Source organism: Chiloscyllium plagiosum, chromosome 20, assembly GCF_004010195.1.
Source record: "Chiloscyllium plagiosum isolate BGI_BamShark_2017 chromosome 20, ASM401019v2, whole genome shotgun sequence".
Lineage (NCBI taxonomy): Eukaryota > Metazoa > Chordata > Chondrichthyes > Orectolobiformes > Hemiscylliidae > Chiloscyllium > Chiloscyllium plagiosum.
Window position 1 is genome coordinate 2,027,033 of NC_057729.1, and position 19,468 is coordinate 2,046,500.

General features: G+C 40.9%; 1 protein-coding gene across 4 annotated transcripts in view; it reads right to left on the reverse strand.

Annotated features, from left to right (window-relative positions):
* Positions 1-562: 562 nt before the first annotated feature.
* Positions 563-19,468, reverse strand: part of pcif1 (phosphorylated CTD interacting factor 1) — a 106,201-nt gene continuing 87,295 nt past the window's right edge. For 2 of the 4 annotated variants that reach the window (XR_006314611.1, XR_006314610.1), the window contains 2 exons: positions 11,996-14,806; positions 8,392-8,500 (listed from right to left, as the gene is read on the reverse strand). Coding sequence is in view for 2 of the 4 variants with exons in the window: in XM_043710096.1 (XP_043566031.1) it covers positions 7,786-8,020; positions 8,325-8,500 (411 nt within the window). In the remaining 2 variants the exon portion in view is untranslated. Of the gene's footprint in view, positions 8,021-8,324; positions 8,501-11,995; positions 14,807-19,468 lie in introns of those variants that run through there. The other 2 variants (XM_043710096.1, XM_043710097.1) reach the window with 2 other exon arrangements.

Genomic DNA, 19,468 nt, shown 5'->3' on the forward strand with positions numbered 1-19,468 from the left:
ACTATTTAGATGGGGATTCTATACAACTCCAAAAGCTTCCCATAGAGGATCAGATTGATTGTACAAATCTAACATCATTGGAGTTTTCGTCACTTACCATGGACCTACTGTTGCTAGCCACAGGCTGCGGGCATAGGAAACTGGTAAAATGTGAACTGTCAATCAGAGGCAAAATAATGCGAGACAACTGATCTTCAACACACAGTGACCCTGAGAACGGAACTCCAGTACAGAATGGTTCTGGAAACTGGAGTAATTCTCAAAGATGAAACCCAGCACAGAGTGATTTCCAGAGTTGAACTCCAGCAGTTGAACTCCTGCAAACCGAATCTCAGCCTGAAGCTGGATTGCAACACAGAGTGGTCCTGGAGCTGGATTGCAACACAGAGTGGTCCTGGAGCTGGATTGTAACACAGAGTGGCCCTGGAGCTGGTTCAGCTCACAGCTGAACTGTCCATATTATCAGTGTTTCTCATACATTGGCAAACTATTTGGTTCCAGTGAGATGCGTTAATGGCCCTGAATTATTTTTGTCATTCTCTATTTCAAAGAAATAAGACAATTCTAATCTCAGTACATTTTTAATTCCGGTCTTGAAATTTTCCTTCCATAAGTAAAGAGCTTGAAACCAACATGGGAATCTGATCTGTATGTGTTACTTAGAAAAACTGGATCATTGGACATGACTTTACAAAGTAGATCAATTAGATGTGGGTTCACATGACATTCACTAGTGTTAATAGAAAACAAGAGGCCTGGTGTACTGCCAGGATTGCACTGTGTGACAATATTTCAGTATGATCCCAAATCTGACCACAAAGCACCATCAATCTATTTACCAGTTAGGCAGCACATATACTTAAATCTGTACTTCTTAAAATACAATTTAAAAAGAGTAACAAAATAAATACAAAAATAAACACTACAGGTAAAACAGGTGAGGAGAGGCCATGGTTGAACTGAGTCTTTCACTATCTGACCACTACAATCCCACACAGTCTGACCACATGCAATTAAGTTGGGATTCAGAAGCATAGAGTTAGTGTTGGGTATTACTGCTGTGATACTACCTCACTCCAGGACTGGGAGATCCTGAACACTCTGTAGACACTGCCTCACTCCTAGAGTGGATTTTCCTGGTCATTATCGAACTCCAGGGCTAGGGGATTCCCATCACTGCCTCACTCCAGGATTGGGACATTCCCAATCACTGTCTCACTCCAGGACTGGGAGATTCCCGTCACTGCTTCACTCCAGGACTGGGAGATTCCCAATCACTCCGTCACTCCAGGATTGGGAGATTCCCATCACTGCGTCACTCCAGGACTGGGAGACTCCCAATCACTGCGTCACTCCAGGACTGGGAGATTCCCGTCACTGCTTCACTCCAGGACTGGGAGATTCCCAATCACTGCCTCACTCCAGGACTGGGAGACTCCCAATCACTGCCACACTCCAGGATTGGGAGACTCCCAATCACTGTCTCACTACAGGACTGGGAGACGACCAATCACTGTCTCACTCCAGGAATGGGAGATTCCAATCACTGCCTCACTCCAGGACTGGGAGATTCCCAATCACTGCCTCACTCCAGGATTGGGAGATTCCAATCACTGTCTCACTCCAGGAATGGGAGATTCCAATCACTGCCTCACTCCAGGACTGGGAGACTCCCAATCACTGTCTCACTCCAGGACTGGGAGATTCCCGTCACTGCTTCACTCCAGGACTGGGAGACTCCCAATCACTGCCTCACTCCAGGATTGGGAGATTCCCATCACTGCGTCACTCCAGGACTGGGAGATTCCCGTCACTGCCTCACTCCAGGATTGGGAGACTCCCAATCACTGTCTCACTCCAGGACTGGGAGATTCCCGTCACTGCTTCACTCCAGGAATGGGAGATTCCCAATCACTGTCTCACTCCAGGATTGGGAGATTCCCAATCACTGCCTCACTCCAGGAATGGGAGATTCCCAATCACTGTCTCACTCCAGGATTGGGAGATTCCCAATCACTGCCTGACTCCAGGATTGGGAGATCCCAATCACTGCCTCACTCCAAGATTGGGAGATTCCCAATCACTGCCTCACTCCAGGACTGGGAGATTCGCGTCACTGCTTCACTCCAGGATTGGGAGATTCCCAATCACTGCATCACTCCAGGATTGGGATTTCCCAATCACTGCCTCATTCCAGGATTGGGAGATCCCAATCATTGCCTCACTCCAGGACTGGGAGATCCCAATCACTGCCTCACTCCAGGATTGGGAGATTCCCAATCACTGCCTGACTCCAGGATTGGGAGATCCCAATCACTGCTTCACTCCAGGACTGGGAGATCCCAATCACTGAGTCACTCCAGGATTGGGAGATTCCAATCACTGTCTCACTCCAGGATTGGGAGATTCCAATCACTGTCTCACTCCAGGACTGGGAGATTCCCATCACTGTCTCACTCCAGGATTGGGAGATTCCTAATCACTGTCTCACTCCAGGATTGGGAGATCCCAATCACTGTCTCACTCCAGGACTGGGAGATTCCAATCACTGTCTCACTCCAGGATTGGGAGATTCCAATCACTGTCTCACTCCAGGAATGGGAGATTCCCGTCACTGCTTCACTCCAGGACTGGGAGATCCCAATCACTGTCTCACTCCAGGATTGGGAGATCCCAATCACTGCCTCACTCCAGGAATGGGAGATTCCCGTCACTGCTTCACTCCAGGACTGGGAGATCCCAATCTCTGCTTCACTCCAGGACTGGGAGATCCCAATCACTGCCTCACTCCAGAATTTGGAGATCCTGATTATTCTGTACACACTACCACAGTGCAGGACTGCGCAATCCCAATCACCACGTCCAACCTCAGAGTTAGGCAAAACATGACTGCACAGGCTCAGTTCAGCCTCAGGTCTGCACTATCTCTATTTCGATGCGTGCTCAGTAATAAGTGTGATTCCGAGATATACAAAAACATTGAGATATATGCCGTCAGTGCAAGGTTGTAGCCATTACAACTTCAGAAATGCTCTGGAGGCTGTATCCCTTTTGGAACTTCACATAAAACTTGAAAGAATTTGAAGACAAAACCCAACAGCATCTGCACACAGTGAAGATCTTGGTAAGCAGACAATGTCACTCATCAACAATCCAAGAAAGAATCTACAATTATCCAAACACCCTCACATTCTGAGCCAAACCAGTCAGGGGCAGAAGATAGAGAGAGTCAGGGATTGCTGACAAGATAAAGTTAGGTGGAAAAGTAAGCTGCAATGAGATAGACAGGTTGGATGATTGGATAAAAGCATGGCAGATGGAGTATAATGTGACATTGTCAAGTTTGGAAAGACAATTGAAAAATGCAGTCTTCACTGAATGATGAGATGCTGATAAAGTCTTGCATTCAGGTGAAGAAATGGACTTGTAGAGGTATCACAGAAAGTTAACAGTGAGCATAAAAAAGACCAGAAAAGACCAAAAACAGAGTCAGGAAACCAAAGAGAACACAGCAAGGCTGGGAGAGACTCTAAAACTGAGTAGTTGCAGAGGAAACTTCAGAACACAGTGACATTTCAGAACACAATGAAAGGAGACTGTGAGGAGCATTGAGAACTGAGAATGCAGTGACAGCATTAAGAACAGACTGACTCCAGTGAGAATTAGAACACAGTGAAAAGAGTGAAGCTTGAAGTTCAGGGACACTCTAGAAGCCAGTGAGAACAATGGAGACCCAAGAACAGTGAGAACAATAGAGACTCAGGAACAGTAAGAGTGTGAAGACTTAGTGACAGTGAGAGAGTGGAAACTCAGGACCACATTGGGAGCAGCAGAGACTCTCAAAAACAATAAGAATATTGGAGAGCTGAGAATAGTGAGAGCAGAAGAGACTCGAACATCATAGTGTGGAAGAAGACTTGAGAACAAGAGTAATAGTGAAAACACAGGATAAAAAGTGGAAACTCAAGGATACAGTGCGAGTTGTACTAAGAACACTTGAGAACATAGTAAGAGCAGTGGTAATTCAATAATACAGTGAGGGCAGCAGAGACTTGAAGCACAGTGAGAGCAGTTGTAAGAAAGCAGCAAGAAGAAGGCAGCCCTGAGAGCACAACAGAAATAGAAGACATAAAAACAGAATGAAAGCAGTGGAAACTAGAAAATACGAGAACAATGGAAACTCAAGACCACTGACAGCAGTGGAGACATGCGAACTCAGTGAGAACAGTAAAGACTCAAGAATACATTGATAGCAGTGGACTCAAGAACACAGGGGAAAGAGCAAAGACCTGAACTCAGTGAGAGAAGCAGGAACCTGAAAACATATGACGGATAAGTTACAAAGTGATATCACTGAACATAGACTGAGACGGGGCACATAACGATTACCTTTTCACTTAGTTTGGATAGAGAGGACCAGGACATGTTGGTATTTAGATGGACATATACATGAATTACTGAACGTCAATAGGTAAACACAGCAAGAAATTTGGATTGTAAATGGTATGTTATCCCTTAATACAAATGAATTGGACTGTTAATGCGAAGAAGACTTACTGCAATTACACGAGACCACTGTGTACTTGGGGGTCTCCTTGGAGACAATGTAATCGTTACGATACTGATTCTGGAGTTGAGGTTTCCTATGAGGAAAGATTTATAGATAGGGACTTAATTCTGAGGAGTTTATCAGAAAAGATGATCACATTGAAACATAATTCTTAAAGAGCTTGAGAGGATAATTGCTGAAAGAAGGTTGCTCCTGTTTGGGGAGTCAAAAACGAGGGGCCACTGTTAGAGAATTAGTTGAGATGAAATTTATGGATGGATTTGGAATTTAAAATTATTGGAATTTCTGACGATGAAGTGGGTATCCTGGTGCAAGTTCAATAATGGAAACTCACATTTGAGGACACAGTGAGACCTAAGACATCAACCTATTGAGATATCAAAGGTAAGAGTTGGAATCTGTTAGAGACATGAGGAAGCAAACAAAGTGATTCAGCTGCTGTGATGTGTCAGTAACCAGAAGTGATCTGCAGGAAACTAGATAAAGACAAGATAGGTTTGAATGGTGAGTACAAGAAGCCCTTTGAACAGAACTCAATGCACTGGTTGTAGCATAAGTCACTGACATCACTGAAAGAGATAACTCTTAGAAAAAGATAAACAAACTTATGAGACAATAGATTGGAAAGAAAACTTTTAAAACATTAGAAAGAAAGCAAACAATGTGGTTCGAGAAGGTTTTCTGGGTTATAATGTGTGTGTTTAGATACATATATATATATATATATATACACATACAGGTTGGGTTTTAAGGAAAGCTATGATTGCTGTAATGTTCTCAAACATTGGGACACATGTTAATTGGCTAATGGTGGAATAACCAGTGTGAGGGTGAGAATAGGGCCCTTGTGCAGCTATTGGACACAATCAAACATCTCAACGGGCCCAAGGATTGGTGGAGACCCTGCATAAAGATTTCAGACAGGGGGGTGAGTGAGTGGGTAATTGGTGGGAAGGTACCTGCTGGGTTTAAGGAGGCCCTCCTCCTTTAGAGCTACTGTAGGGGAGTGTAAACTCCAGTCCATAGAGTCAGAAAGAGAACTATCTCTATCTTTGGGAATTTTCATCTTTACACTGAACAGGAAACATGAAACCATAGCCACTTCAGGCAGGGCACCAGCAGAATGAATGAAGATTGGGTCTCTGTTTAGACCGAGTGTAACTGTAGGGTACAAATGATTTTAAGGGTGTCCCACACTTCAGACCCTGACTGATGGAGTTTGTTATCAAAACCCTAAACTACGTTCTGAGGAATACATGGTTGTTATCTCATAAATACAAATTACAATAGAATACAAATTAACCAAAGTGTTTCTTTGTATGGTTATAGGACAGTGAATGAACTAATGGTTGATGGAACAAGAGCGATAGGGTGACAAGATAATCTCACGCAAAACAATGGCAATTCTACAATAAAGTTATAGTGAACCACAATTTACACTAACAGATTGGATGCGTGTTGGCATTGAAAATTATATTCCATAACTTAGTCATGAATGATACTATAAAGCCAACACAAAATACTGTGAATGCTGGATATGTGAAAAAAAAATGGCAAATAAGCAGCATCTATGGGGAAAGGAACAGAGTTAATATTTCAGGTATATGACCCTTCATTGGTTCATACATTTTCCAGTTCTGTCAAAGGGCTACAGACCTGAAACATTAACTCTACTTCTCTCTCAACAAATGCTGCCCGAACTGCTGAGCATTTCCAGCATTTTGTGTATATAGTATTCTTTTAAAGAATTTCATTGCAGCACAGTCAACTCCTCATCATCAAGTCTGACAATCCCTTTTGGCAGATACATTAACAAACATTAACTACAAGCACACTCAGATCTTCACTTTGCACAGTTGCTGTTTGAAAGCTTTGTAATAAGAAGCTGCTTATCAAACCTATGAGGTTCTGTGGACTCTGTAAGTTAGAAATAATCTCAACGTGATGTTGTGAATTGATAAAACGGTCAAGAAGTTGCTTGGATGACAGCCTTGCCCAGATAAGCCAGATCTCCATGTCTGACAGCAAGAGCTCGGTGCTCAGTCTGCAGCACAACACTGAACCATTACTCACAATTCTGAGCCCAGCTGACCCCATCAAGAGGTGCCTCCTGAACTGAGCACTGTGAGCAATCAGTGCTGCACGATCATTTTGACAACAGTTTCTCTTCGCAGTCTGTCGGCGTGGCAAAAATCAAAAACCCAAACTCCTGGAAATCAATCCTTGCAGGTGTAAGTACACTCTCATTTCCTTTATCACAGGGCAACTTATTGAGCTATACTTCCCAAGTGAATCAACCATATATTTAACACTTTTCCGGCTGGCCTGGCTGAGAACAGTACTGAATCCTAGTTATTCTGTAATGATCACTGAAAGTTCATTGCTGGCAGAGGGATTTCATTTAGCCCACGCAAATGCTGCACAGTTTGCTGCACAGTTAACAGACCTTATTATTGAAATCATCAATGAAGCTAACCACATAGACAAGAATCTGGGTGCTGAACAAATCCCAAACCTGACTGAAGACAGCTCAGAAGGAGCCCATGCCCCCTATTCTCCACAGAGAGCTCATCTCTGTTATTCCATCTCCCTGTTCTTTTCCTGTAACATGCAATATTTCCTTTCAGGAGGTCATCTAACACCCTTGTGCCAGAGAAGGGTTAAATGCAAGGGCTGCACTGGATGCTGTACATTCAAATGTTCAGTGAGTGAAGCTCCTTTGAACAATTCGGAGATACAGTCTACACAGGTCAATAAGAAGCAACACTTCTTACACCAATCAATTCCTATCCTTCAGTTTGTACACTTACACTTAATTCTTTGCATTGAAAAGAAATTCCTGTGTTAAAATGGAAAATGTCTGCAGCCACTATTCGCAAAGTTTAAAAAAATATTAGGCAGAATTGCATAATCTCAAAAAAATAAGAAAGCTGATAAAACTGACATGGTATTCTGTTACGAAATGTTTCCATAGAATATATTACAGACATATTCTGCTTCTCTCCCCTAAACACTTCAGTAAAAGAAAAACAACAAACAGAAACATTAAGAACCCAGAACTCTGAGTCTGTTTTGAAAGACACTGTACATTATATACATTTTCTTGCTGGTGACAACAATGGTTTGCAGCTTGTATCGAGTCCACCTGTTTAAAATCACACACAGTACTAACTGCTCTGTGCGACCTCTAACTTGCAAACACATTTAGTCTCAGTTCAGTGACGCACAGTGTTGCTGCTTTGGTCCCGACCCTGTTCCTGGTCTTTCTCACCAGTTGACAATGAGGATGACGAGGATGAGGAGGAGGATGAAGACGACTTTCCTGTCAATTTGAAGGCTGCCATCAGTTGCTGGACCCGATCAGGCATGGGCTCCCATTTTGTAAAGCCAGCATCATTCTGCAGGAAGATGAGAGCTGTAGAATGCACAGCTTTATAGTAGATATCCTCCCTACAAATGAACAAAATATGGTTTGAGCTCTCACCTCAAATCAGCTTCTTCATAATAAACAGCTTCCCATCTATAATTACCCCGTACCCATGACTTTCCCCCTCCCTGTCAGATGACACACCCTCCCAACCGGTGATACACGCTCCCACCCAGTGACTTCCCCAATCTGTGAAACACACCCTGTCACTATGACGCCACCCCCTCTGTAACTCCCCACCCTCAGCCCACAGAAGATTGATGCAGCTTATCAATCAGATATACATACATCAGTTAAGCCATGACCTGGTGATGCGGTAAGTCTTACTTTTTGCAGATGTGCTGTGACCCACTCCTGTACTCATGCTCATAGGCTGGCACTATGATTTGATGCCGTTTAAACTTGCTCCCCTCCATTCGGACCAGAGCTGGTGTTGGAGGATTCCTCCATTCAGGGATGAACACTATGAATGAAAGTGGCTCGCTTGAATTTCCCAATAGTTCCTGTGTGAAAACAAATCCATAAATCTAGGTTAACAGAGATCACTCAAAATCAGACAAGTTTAATAGTTTCTCAATGACTTCAACCTGTCAAACCCACCCTCACACCAGACCCATCTATCTCTCTTAACTACCTTCACAATAGATCCCACTACTTCTGGGTGAAATATTTTTCCTCATCACCCCGCCAATCTTTCTACCAACCTCTTTAAATTTATGCAGGCTAGTACTGAGCACACTGCTGACGTAAAATGCTCCTCCCACCACTTTATCCAAGCTCCTCAAAATTTTGTGCACTTCAATCAAATTACGTCTCAGTCTCCTCTGTTCCAAGGGGAACAATCCCAGTCAATGCAACTGTTCCTCATAGCTGCATTTCTCCTGTCCTGGAAACCTGCTTGTAAATTTCCTCTGGACCCTGGAAATAGTAACAATTTACACAATTCCTACATTACCTCGCTATGTATTTATATTCTATACCTTGGCTAAGAAAGCAAAGAATTCTATGTGAATAAGCACAAAGCATCACAGATGCTGGAAATCTGAACCAAACTTACAAAGTGCTGGAGAAACTCAACAGGTCTGGCAGCAGAGAGAAAACAGAGTTAATCTTTCAATCCTGTGACCCTTTCTCAGACTGAGTTCTGACAAAGGACTACTGAACTTGAAACACTCACTGTTTTCTCTCTACAGATGCTGCCAGGCCTGCTATGTTTCTCTAGAACACTGTTTTTGTACAAGAATTCCATATACCTTCTTAACTGCTGTATCAACCTGACCAGCTACTTTCTATGACCTGTGAACACACACTCCAAGATCTCTCGGTATTCTCCCATTAATCAAGGATTAATTTGCCTTGTTGATGTCCACAAAGTCATCACCTCCAACTTCGTGGATCAAATTCCATTTCTAGCCACCAGACCAGTTTCACTGACATCTTCCTGCAGTCTACAACTATTCCTCTCAATATCAATAATACAGCTAATGTTTTGTGTAAACTGCAAGCTTCTTGATCATGCTCCATTGTTTAATCTATACCATTAATGAATACCACACAAAGCAGGAGACCAAGTATTGAGCCCTGCGGAATGCCACTAGAAGCAGTCTTCCAGTTGCAAGAACACTTGGCAACCATTACCCTGCCCTGCCACTGGGCCAATTTAATACATAGATACCTGCGGATCCCATGGGTATACTTTTTAAAATCCAGTCTGCCATTTGGGACCTTGGTACCCCATCTTCTCCCCGTTACCGTGCATATCAACCTTTTTCAGATAATAATCCAATTCCCTCTTGAATGCATCGATAGAACCTTGCCTCCACCATAATCTCAGGCAGTGAGTTCCAGATCTCAATCACTCAATACATGTACACGTTTCTCCTTGTGACTCCATTGCTACTTTTGCCAATTGGCTTAAATCAATGTCCTCTGATTCTTGATCCCTCCATCAATAGGAAGCTATTTCCTGAAAATTCTGCCTAGACCCCTCAGGATATATCAAATCTCCAGTCAACCTTCTATTCTCCAGGGATGACAGTCCCAACTTCTCCAATCTACCCATGTGGCTAAAGTTCCTCATCCCTGGAACAATTCTTGTCAACCTCTCCTGCATGCTCTCTCTTGCCTTCACATATTTCCTAAAGTGTTTTGGGGAACTGGGCACAGTATTTCAGATTAGACTGAGCTACTGTTTAAACATGGTTTTCATAATCTCTTTGTCCTTTACTCTTAACATCTATTAATAAAGGATACTATATGCTTTCTCTCTATTCATATTCTCCATCTATTCACATTCTCATCATATCCTCAACATCAGCTACTAATCTTCATCATCTATATGATCAGAAATCCCTCAAAATTAAGTCCATCACTCTACAGCCCACACAGTATAATGCAAAGCTAACAGCTACCATTTTATGAATGTTTTGTCACAGTAAACAATCGGAAATCTTCTAATATTTTTCCACCAAGTTACTTATTTCCCAAAGAAACAAGTTCAACCTTCAAAACCTCACTCCAATTCCTCATCTGAGAAAATATGCCTTTTCTTCAAACTGTGTCACGTATATTGTGCATGTGAGAATGGTTTGGGGGTAATATCACTGGACAAGAAAACCAAGCCATAAGTGGCACTGGAATCCATGAAGTCTGCTAGCATTAACTCAAACATGGGCAAGGAAATTGATTAGCAACCACCCACAACTACTCCCCTGCCCACCCCTCTTTTGATGATGCAGTACTCCTCCATTATGAACACCGTATAGGAGAAGCATGAGGGTTAAGCATTGTGGAAAGTGTATCTTCAACAAGAGGGAATCTTTACCCATGACATCTATGGGCATTACGATCACTGAATCCCCACTACATACATCCTTGGGGTTACCATTGACTAGAAACTGAACTAACAGCACTGCGCGTTTAACAACTTTTTTATTCATTCATGGGATGTTTGCATCACTGGCTGGATCTGCAATTACTGCTCATCCCTAATTGTTCAGAGAGCAGTCAACCATTGCTGTGGGTCTAGAGTCACATGTAGGCTAGACCAAGTAAGGATGACAGAACCTTCCCTAAAGGGCATATTTGAACCAGATGTTTTTTTTCCAACAATTGGCAACAGTTTCATAATCATCATTAGACTCTTGGGTTCAAATATCACCATCTGCCATGGCAGGGTTTGAACCCAGATTCCCAGAACATTACCTTGGTCTCTGGTTTAATAGTTTAGGCCATTGTCTCCCCTACAGCACATGAACTGAAGTGGTTCAAGAAAACAGCTTAGCACATTTCCTTCTCAAAAGGGAATTAAGAACAGGCAATAAGTGCTGGTCTAGCCAATGACACCTACATCCCGTGAATGAATAAATAAAAATTACCTACACTACAGTTGATCAACTTTCATTCTCTATTTATACCAAACCTATCCACATTGCAGATTTATTGACTGATTTTCCTGCAAGGTGTTTCAGCCAAATTATCTCTCAATTCAACTCAACATGAGGTTAAATCTGGAAAACACACAAGTTTCTATTGAATAATGAATGGATCAAAGAGAGCCTAATGGGTAATCTCACACGTTGGACGATGTGGTTATTTTGATTTCAGCTCATCCTGGACAAAGAGAGCCAGTGAAGGGGTCAGGAAATTGGACTTTAGCTCCCTGTTCAGTTAAGAAGGAAAACCATCTCGAACTTCTAGTAATCCGGAAATAGATGTCTGCTACAGTAAAGAGAGCTCTCTCTCTCTCTCTCTCTCTCTCCAAGTTTGGAATCAACTAATTTCAGCAGTAAACGGGGATCAAGTGGTATGTTTTATTATTTTATATGTTCTGAGGAATTTTCAAAAATATACTGAAATTCAGTGTAAATATTATCCTATTTGTTCATGTTACATGTGAAATCAAACATCTTATTGGAATGAAGTCAGCATCCCAGAGGTTTTTAACAAACTTGAGTCCAAGATATTTCTTAGCTTTACCTCAAAACCGGTCTGCTTACCGCCCTTATCTCTGGTACAAGTCAGGATGTAATCAGAGGATGCTCGATTTCAAAGTGGATCAAGGTCAGCTGACATTAGCTGTGTTGCAAGCAAGAAAGGATCTTTGCGATGCATGGAAAAGAGGCCTTTCACCATCCAAAGAGACAAAGCAGGGATACAGATTGTAATCTTTCCTCCATTTGCATGAGTATGACACCCTGGTTGCTAGGTGACAGGGAAGAGATAGCAATTGCCAAATGAAGACAGTCACTCGTCATCTGCTCTATCTTCCGAATTATATATTCATGATGTATAAAGGTTGGTGAAAATCGCCAACATGGACTTCAGGATAAGTAGTAACAGGTAATGTTCAAAATAGATTAATCATAAAAATCTATAAATCAGTTCATAATCTAAGAGTGCAGTGTTTGATATGGGGCTTCCTCAGTAGGTGGGGTTGTACACTGGAGGTAGTATGTTCAATGGTAATATTGAATGGCACATAAGATTTTCCAATACACTTGTCTGAGACTAACTTCAGTCTTCTTCAGATTGATGACGGTACCTTAGGTAGCACATACACATTGATGATTTTTATGTCTCCAACTTTCACAGTGGCTACACAGATTTTGTTTGATGATCAGTGTGGTGACTGCATGTGCACAACTTTTCGTGTTCCATATCCATTACGGAAAAGGGCTGTTGCACTATAAATATGAACCATTCTAAGCATCTTCAAAAAGGTCTCCTTTAAATATACCCAAATTACACACCATCTCATTTCCTGTCGAAAACCTTCGGCTAGTGAGCCACATCTTGCTTCAGGCTGTCTAGCACAATCAGTGATTTTCTGCTGCCGGTTCCAAGTCACAAGCATGATGGCTGCTCACACCAGTTGAGATGGCACATTACTTCAGATTTGTCTTTCAGAAATCCTTTTATCTTTTGAATGGATTTTCACAAAAGCATTTACAGCCTTCACCGCCTTTGGTATTTCACATCATTTATTTGGACTCAGTGACCAGCCCATCATGGCTGTCAATTTACTATCACTGTCTCTGCTTGGCATTTATAATCTTACTCAATGTAATTCTGGACTGTGGTCTAATTTTCACTGCCTTTCTGGGGTGAAGATGACAGACTTTCTAAGTTTGGTGATTGCTTGTGCTCTAACTATCGCAAATATGTAGTAAGATACCAAATGATTGCCTCTAGACCTCAACTTCTTCTAACATTTTAATAGTCTTTTAATTGTGCTACCACACACGGAACCTTCCAATGACACTACCAGGTGTAATAAAAATCTATGCATCACTTCATAATCTAAGAATGCAGTGTGTGATATGGTGTTTCATCAGCAAATGGCCCTGTCAATTGCAGGTAGTATGTTCAATGGCAATATTGAATGGCACATAAGGTTTCCAGCAACTTGCCTCAGATCTAACTTCTGTCTTCTTCAGATTCATGATGGTACCAAATTTCCTATGAACATCTAGAAAATACTTGAAGGTCCTCTTTTGTGTGTGTGCCCACTGCACAATCAATAGGTAAGAAGAACTCCTCAGCAATTCTTTTCAGAAGAAAGAGTTTTTGATCATAGATGGTGGAAATTGTACATATGCCATTCAATCTGAAACAATCACTCCTCTATTCAGTTTGCTCCTGGAATAAGCAAGCATGGAAACAAACCAAGTAGGATGGGAGCTCAAATGCAACTCTATTTAACTCCATTGCAGACAGGAAAGATTCTGGACATCAGGGAACTGTTGGGTCATCAGATTAACCCGTTCAAGTCAGCCAACACTGACCAGAAGTTTGCAGAGGCCCTCTCTGCTGACTGTGTCAAATATCTTTGTAAGATCAGCAAAGATATGGCAAAGGTCCAGTGATTTATTTGCAACCTTTCCTTGAAGTTGTCTCGCGGTGAAGACCATATCAGTATTTTCTTTGCTTTTCCACAATCCACACTTGCTTGTCAGGCAATAATTTCTCAGCTAAATGCTTGATGTTTAAAAAGATCCTAGCAAAACTGTTCCCTGTGATGACAAGAAAGGAAATTTCTCTATGTTTTTTACAAAGATACCTATTGCTCCTGTGTATGAATAAATGATTTTTTAAAACTGCAAATGATCAAAGATTGAGTTGGTTGGTGACCTCCTGCTTGATATGTCTCCGCAATCACAGCATTTGAACCAGGTACTACTGATGAGTTTTATTGCTTTAATGATCTCAAGCAAAAAGAGCTTTTACAGCAACAGATATGACCAACAGACTAGATTTATGATTTATTTTCTTTGCAAGATGTCTGGTTAAGTAGGCTCTTAAAATGTCCAGCTACCCAAAATGTAGCTATGTCAGTTAATATGGTATGACCAACAACACTAATGAGAGACTGGTATCTTCAGTCAGGAGGCTACAGGTGGTTCGCAACATCTCATAGAGGCATTTCATATCATGTGTCAACAATCATCTGGATATCCTCTGCTTTCTTCAAGGTCATTATGTTTATTGTTCTACGCAGCTTTCTTTGCCTTTGATGACATATCTTCCAACTATGTTTGATGAAGGCTCTATGTTCCACAGAATAATTCATGGTCTCCTTGTTGCTCTGATCAAGTCAATCATGTTGTTTTCTGTGTTTTGGTTCTGACGCCTTAACTAGCTCCAAAGGTATCCCTGAAGTTTTTTCCAGTCCATTTCAAAATCATTAGAAGTTGTGTTGATAATGCTGACATGATTTTTCAGAGATCCATGGAAATGATCTCACCCTCCGGTATTTAATCTGGTAGTCAGTCGATTGTTTTCATCCTATAGTCTTCAAACAGCGCCATCTAGAGTGCAAGTACGAGCAAATAAGTCTGTAGATCATTTAAATCTTGACTCCCTTTATGAATCAAGCCATAATCTTAGACTACGTATTTGTCTACCAGAGAGATGAAATCAGGCATCAATATTAGAGTATTGAATTATTTTAATTTGATATATGATATGATTGCACTATGGCATTGGGAGATAACTTTACATTATCACAGAAAACCACATTATTAGTGAGAATGATTAATAACCTCTACCTTTTCACAGTGCAAATTAAAAAGTGCAAAGAACATCTTAACTATGTACAGCAACTCGAATGTTGTTATTCCGTCCAGTTTCTAATCCATAAATTAACACTATAACATTTTACAGTATTGGTGTATCATTTTGCAGTTATGTTACTGGCCTATGATTTAGAAATTATTGTGTTGGGACATCAAACAATTGTTCTATTTGCAATATCATTTCATGGTTTCTCCATCAGCATTTAGTTATATACCTTGAAATGTAACTTTGGTTATTGTTTCAATTTATGGATCTGGGATTGAGCTATAATGGGGTTCACGCAGTGATGTTGTGGGAGGTTTGGGGTGCTGTCTCAGGTGGCAACGTAGAAGTTCAGGTTGAGTGCTTTTTTTTATTCATTCATGGGATGAGGGGTCACTGGCTAGGCCAGCATTTATTGCCCATCCCTAATTACCCAGGGGCAGTTAAGAGTCAACCACATTGCTGTGGATCTTAAGTCACACGTAGGTCAGACCAGGTAAGGACGAAACATGATGCAGAGAAAACTGAGGACTTGAAAGAGGATTATTAGTTATATGGACTGTACTATTTAAAGATTTCAGACTTTCTGTACTTTGCTCCAAATTGTGTGTCTAAATCAGATCCTCACTTCTTGTTTCTTCCTATTAGATAGATGAATAAACAATGTAAATACCCAATGGGAGTGCATGTAGCTATTCCTCAAAGAGTTGAACAAGTTTGAAAATTGATTGAGTTACTAAAAATGAAACAGACATAGAAGAGACATTGAAAGTGTGAGTGCTTCTATGATCATAATGGTGCGAAGTAGGTTTGAATGTAAAACTAATGGCTTAAATAAATATTATATATTTGTTTTCTACGCTGAAATATGACAAGTGGAGTCAAATGTTAAGGAACACTATTTGGTCTTAGAGACAGTAAACTTCCCACACTCTGAACAAAGCAATGAGTGGAAAGCATCCAATGTCGCAATACACTGGAAAAAAAGCATCTGCCCTAATGGGTGACATTAGTCATTATTTTCATTTTGGTTCAACAATTGTCAAACAATTTATTCAAAACTAAATTTCCAATGTTGATTTGGTAAGAGTGGATTTTTGTTTTAATCAGCCTGTTCATTGCTGTTATTATATGCCTCTAAAGCAGGTGGGACCTGTACCTTTTGGCTCAGAGATAGGGACACTATTACCACACCATGACAGCCCTTTTAAGCGTGTGTAGAAGGATGCACTCAAATGCATCTGAAAAATCTGAGTATGAAAACTACCCCTTACATGAAAAAGAGGCTATTCTGCTTAACTAAGAGTCTGCTAATTCTTGCGATGATCTAATTAATAAAAATGTCACCCTTGTGTTTTTCACAGGAAGTGAATATTGGGATCACACCTGTGTTGACACAGATTGGACTGTTTGCTAATAATGACAGACAGGCAGCTAAGCTACAACACTGGACGCAGTAGGAGCTTTGACTTTTACATGCTTTGTGTGAGGAAGAAACTCTTAATTAGACAGCCTTGCACATTCCTGCCCCCTCCAACTAGATTGATGAACAATCCTGTCCATCACTTTTCACAGTAAAATGGGTAAACAAATCCGAGGTTTATTTTTTGTATCCATTCAGAGGACAATGGCATCGACGGCTAGATCAGCATTTATTGCCCACCCCTAACTGAGGTCAAGAGTCACCTATATTGGTTTGGAGTCACATGTAGGCCAGACCAAGTATTTCCTTCCCTAAAGGATATTAGTGAACCAGATGGGTTTTTCCAGACAATTGGCAATGGTTTCATGGTTATCATAAGACGAATAACAATGATCATTATCACTAGATTCTTAATTCCAGACTTTTATTGAATTCAAATTCCACCATCTGCTGTGACAGGATTCAACCATTAATTAGGTCTCTGGATTAACCAGAGGTCCACTGATATTTCCACAAGGCCCATCACCTTCCCTTTAAATTGAAGAATGTGCCATCATGGGAAATTGAAGTGAGCAATGATTAGATTAACTACATATATAGGTTAAAGTGCAAGGAGGAGACTGATATAAAACAGAAGGTGTTGGAGAAATTCAGTATGCCTGGAAATATCTGTGGAGGGAGACATAGCGTTACATTTGCAAGTCCAGTATGACTATTCTTTGGGAGGGAGCTGATCATGCAGTGATATGCAGCATCTTTGTGAACAAATCCCTGGTGGTCTAGCCCTTTCCTATCCCCATGATCTCCTCCAGTCCAACAACCCTCTAAGATTTCTGGATTTTTCTAATTGTGGCCTCTCACACATCTGTTTTCCCTCTGCGTCACTATCTATCTTGAAGCTGTTCCTCTGCTTTTGGCCATTTGTCTTAACGTGGTTTGCTGTTCAATGCTACTTAATAATGCTCCTACAAAGTACCTTTGGCTGTTTTACTTCCTTTACAGCGCTATCTAAATACTAAGAATGTTAATTTGAATACGATCTGAGGAAATTAACAGCAATCCTCATGCACCACCTCACTTTCCATTAAACGAAAGGGCAAGATTACAAAGCATTTTTCATGACCTCAGGACATCGCAAGGGATTCACTGCCAGCAAAATATTGTGAAATACAGTCACCGGTACTGTAGGAAATTATTTTCCAAAAGCAGAATACTGGGCAGGCTGAAGTATTACATTCTTTGCACAATGGTCAGCACTGGCAGCATTTGCTTCCACCATAGTAGCTGTGAAATAGCTAATCCACATCAAGGGGCATAACCTTCAAATTAAAGCTGGGTCATTCAAGCATGACATCAACAAGCACTTCTACACACAAAGGATAGTGGACATTTACAACACTCTTCCCGAAAACGCCATTGAGACGGAGATCAATTGAATGTTTTAAACTGATGGATTTTTGTTTGGATAAAGTATTAAGGATTGTGGAGCCAAATGGGTAGATAGAGATTAGACACAACTCAACTTCAAGGCAGAAACAGGCTAAAGGAGCTGAATGTTTTCAGCATTCAAAGAATTAAAAGGAATAGGTTGTTGTTAAAATTTGCCACTAAAATATAATTGCTAGGACAATAATAATAAAAATTAAACAGAGTTCTCTTTTTAATGACTTTAAATGAAGACAAGGTGATTTAATCTTTGATAGTTGCATGGACAATGATTTGGGTTCAGTTCCTCTGCCACTACCACCTTCCTAAATTACTTAACACTGTTGGTAGATTTCTTATTTAATATCCAGTCTCTGTCTGAAATAAGTAATTTTTTTGGACAGCAGAAATAATAATCTGCAACACCTGACACCTATGAGCCAGATTTCACTGTCCTGAAATGGGACCAAAAAGACACAGAGTAGCAAAGAACAGGCTGCCAGGAGGACACTGGAAATTCTGCTTCCATTTCCCCCTAATGCCATATTGCATGGCAGGAGAAAGAGCATGGGTTGAAACCACACCGACTCCTGATAATGACCTCCTTAACATCCTTGTGGGCTCCCTACCAGCCAAACCAGGCTAAGATCTTTCATTTTCACAAGGTGGCCAGAATATAGCAGCTGTGTGGTTTTATATCAATTGGAGGCAAGAAGAGTTTAAGATAAATGAAACTGTTTGCATGCTACTGCTAAATGCTGTAGCATGAGTTGTAGCTATGTACACCATAGTGAGTTCTGACAGTGCAGCAGTTGGACAATGCAGCTTTCCATAAAACAACATTTTTGTCAGATTGTTACCAATAAGACCATTAGACAAAAGAGCAGAAATTAGGCCATTCAGCCCACTGAGTCTGTATTGCCATTCAATAATGGCGACTGATGAGTAGAAAAGTAAAAGACCAACATTATAAATGTGGAAAAGATTTCCAGTCAATTAAAAACGTTCATCAAATGGATGAAAAGGTAGGTTGTTTCACACTAATACGGAACAATGTATAAGTGTTTTTATTTCCCCATAACTTTGACTCTTTTGCCTCAAGGATTTGCTCAGGATAGCAGTTCTGAGGTCAATTTATTTAATAGCGATATTTATGGACTCTTGGCTACAATCCAATTGTCTAAGTGTTGTAGAAGTGTTGTAGAAGTGGTTGACTCTATTTACACAGTTGACTGAAGAGTCTGTTTGCTTACTGAGGAGTTTTATGAACTCCAGGCTACAAGCCAACTTCCTCATCATTTTATAGATGCTGGAATCTTTTTCACAGTTTATTTATTTGGAAGGTTTTATGCACTATTTAACTCTTCAACCATTATGATAGTGCTTGCAAGCTCTGTTCACAAAACTGATGATGGTTGACAGATGAGGGTAGGGGAATGGACTCAGAGGTGTGAAGTAGTGAAGGTAAGTGAGGTGAGCATATGAGAGAGGCATTTCAATGTGACTTATTCTGACTTTCAGCAGAGTTCGGTGAATTGGGTAAACAAGGCAAGTCTTAATTTCT